Raw genomic sequence first — 3,231 nt, forward strand, 5'->3', positions numbered from 1 at the left:
GAAATTCAGCTGTTGCATGTGAACACGTTCTGCAATCTCTCTCAACCCTTAATTATCTGACGTAATTATGACATATATGTATGTTATTGAAGCAGTGATCTTGTACGGAGGATTATTTCCATTTGTCAGTAAGTACTTTTACCTAGCTCATCGCCTGTATCAGCTCATAATGTGTCTCGCGCCTATAGTGAGACGGTCCTATTTTCATATTTTACCTCTACAAAATGTCCCTTTGCGTTCAGTCTGAACCCCAGATACATCTAGAACATATATACCATGTAAACAGTATTGAAATGACCACTTGAAACACTGGAATAATATCATCACCCATAGGGTGTGTACGGAATGCGTTTGACATGCTTAGTTTCGAAAGTGTGCATCGTATTTTCCGCTGCTCTAGTACGGCAGCATGCAGGTGAATGGTTTTCTTCACTTTTTCCACCTTGTTTTAGATACCAACAGTGTAAGAACAATTACCTTCTTTTGACGTATTTTGTTATGATTGGCCGGTGATCTAACCAAGAGACCTCAACTATGTCAGAAAACGTTTGTGTATGTTGTTGGATTTCGGCGTAGGATTATAATGACGCACACATTAATTGTTTATAAAGAGGTGGATATTGTTGAACCAGTCGTCTCCGGCACTGCAATTCGCTCTGTAGACATGCGTCCATTGGTCGTTCAATAATCAGACAAATGTAGCTTCGAATCGCATTTTTGCTATCATATCCCGTCAGAATATATTTGTCGGCACCATATCCATGCTGCTCCCCACAGATGTACAAATGTAGGACATGCATCACACAGGGGTTGCCTCCCTTCGTAAGCTGACACGCCTAAACTAAACTAAAACTAAAATAGCGTTCATAGCTGAGTTAAAATGTAAAGTCATCTCAGGTCAATTACGAGGTTGCGCAGCTCAATATTACTGGAAACTCTGTAAACAAAAGAACAGCCCTTCAGTATAAGAGCTTACAGTTATATCTGACAGAAACCTCTTCTCCCTTGTAACCAAAACATACGGATCACTGTGAACCTAGCATTACTAAGTCCCGTAAATTTCGTAATGTTCAAAATAGACTAGTAAACACTCATAAATACAAAGCACACGATTAATAACAATTTCAGGCCCTTTACAGGTTGTGGACGTATCGCATATATTATCGCTGGAGTGATAAGATTGAATCAGGACTTGATAGAATACTATAAGTGAGACGTACCCTCAGCCTCAACGCACACATTTAGGTCAACTCAGTCCACATTTTTCAGATTTAAGTTTGTCGAAAGTGTAAAGTGACGATGCACCGTCAGTATGTCACATCACACACACTTAATCCCAGAAGGAACACGGTAGAGTACATCCCATGTAGTTCCGTACTCGTTTCAATGAAGAATTAAAGTTCGGGGCCTAGTGGACCACAAATAACTTGATAATTGTTGTTTGTTATATGTCTGATACCAACATTTTAACTAATGCTGTGTAAGAATTTATGTTCGTGCGTAAACGCAAGGAGGTAAATAGGAGAAAATATTAAAGGAAATGTTTATAGTCAGTAATGTTAAACCTGATCTGAACGTCAGGTAAATCTGATACCGTCATAGTAAGCATTGTCCTACAGTTCTGAAGTTACATTTGACTTCACCAAGTGTATAGTGATGTTTCTAATGTGTTGTTTCAGCCTCCCAGAACAACACTGTTGCCCGTGTCGGGGAAAGAGTCCACATGTCCTGGAATGTACTTCCAGTTGTCCCGGAGTTTGAGATTGTGTCTATCACACCTTCTAATGGAAAGCTCAGGCCTGAATATCCCAAGGTCCTGTTCGATGTGGAGGACTATACACATGTGTTTACAACTGACAACACACATACAGAGAACGGGACAAGGATTCAGCTGAGTGTCACTCGATCCCTGCAAGGAAGGACGGTGGTCAGTCTCACATTCCACAGTGTCGACGTGCAGGACACCGGAGTGTACCAGTGTGTTGCCTACAACAGTGACAGGTCTACTAACACATGGAGTCAGCTTCTCATTGTACTGCGTAAGTATCGAGATAATCTGAGTATGATCAGTTTATCGCCCAAATAGACAATTCCATATTGAACACTCGTTTTTGAGACACGATAAAAAGAATATTGTACGAGACATGTAAATGATCTTAGGAGACATATATCAACTGAAGAGATATTTTCTGTCAGTTTAGAAGTTTAGTTAAAGGCAATGTTATTTTAAAAGAATTCGTTGTGGACATTAAGACAGCGAGGGTATTAGCCCCAACACTGGATTATTGGGTATTTGTACTTAGTACGCATTTGTGTGGCAACTACTACGATTTTTCTGGTGATAGAATAGAGATATAATACACTGGATAATGGGGGATGGATCAGTCACATCCATTTGAGATGTGCGTGCGTGCGTGCGTGCGTGCGTGCGTGCTTGCTTTCTTAAGTCAGGATTGAATCTGGTTAAATAATGCTAGTCGGGGGGAAATACCATGTCACAGATTAACATGAATACTCCACTCAGATACAGTATTCTCACTCAGATATATATACTCACTCAGAGCCGACCAGTCCTTGTCTTATACCCTTAATGCCGAGCTTCAGGCAGGGTAACATCAAGTACAATATTTTAACGTCTTTTGTGATGACGCGGCATGGGAACAAATTTCCGGCAGGTGCTCTATACACAAAACAGTAGTTTGACAATGCTTTGTTAATTCCCTATGCATCCATTAAATATCTGTTCGCTTTCGCGGGAATGAATAGGAAACATGTCAGAGATCACATAGAAGTTCTTAGACACACTGACAAACATTCTGACAAGTGTGTATGTACATTATTTACTTAGAAGTTCATTATTATGCCATCCAGTAATGCCGACAGATATCAGACAGTTCTTTTGTCACGTTGTTCTCAGAGAAACCATCAACACCGAACATCAGCACGACATTTGCCGACTCTGTGTCAGGTACTCCTGTGACGCTGACCTGCTCCTCCTCCTCTCGGAGTCTTCCTCTAGACCGGTCTCTGTACCCGTATACCCCGAACACGTCCTACACATGGAGGAGAAACAACAGGAGGGTGGAGAGCGGGGTACACGTGGAGGGGGCAGTCCTGGCTATAGACAACATCACCAAGGGGGACACGGGGGTCTACACGTGTCAGTGTGAAGAAGAGGGCGTCCTGTCAGACTGGAGTCAGGGATACTCTCTGACTGTTCTGTGTGAGTAG

The 3,231-nt window shown here is 41.8% G+C and overlaps 1 protein-coding gene across 1 annotated transcript; it reads left to right on the top strand.

Moving 5' to 3' along the window:
• On the top strand, positions 1-3,231 carry LOC124124614 (junctional adhesion molecule A-like). Its single transcript, XM_048398629.1, has 3 exons — positions 1-128; positions 1,680-2,039; positions 2,918-3,231. The coding sequence occupies exons 1-3, from the start codon at positions 68-70 to the stop codon at positions 3,229-3,231; spliced, it is 735 nt and encodes a 244-aa protein (XP_048254586.1). The 5' UTR covers positions 1-67.

Source organism: Haliotis rufescens, unplaced genomic scaffold (genome assembly GCF_023055435.1).
Source record: "Haliotis rufescens isolate VD_foot unplaced genomic scaffold, xgHalRufe1.0.p SCAF_18, whole genome shotgun sequence".
Classification (NCBI taxonomy): Eukaryota; Metazoa; Mollusca; class Gastropoda; order Lepetellida; family Haliotidae; genus Haliotis; species Haliotis rufescens.

Coding starts and splice junctions, on each gene's coding strand:
- LOC124124614 (XM_048398629.1), top strand. CDS start 68: ATGACATATATGTATGTTATTGAAGCAGTGATCTTGTACGGAGGATTA. Junction 129..1,679: donor AGGATTATTTCCATTTGTCA/GTAAGTACTTTT, acceptor GTGTTGTTTCAG/CCTCCCAGAACAACACTGTT. Junction 2,040..2,917: donor TCAGCTTCTCATTGTACTGC/GTAAGTATCGAG, acceptor CGTTGTTCTCAG/AGAAACCATCAACACCGAAC.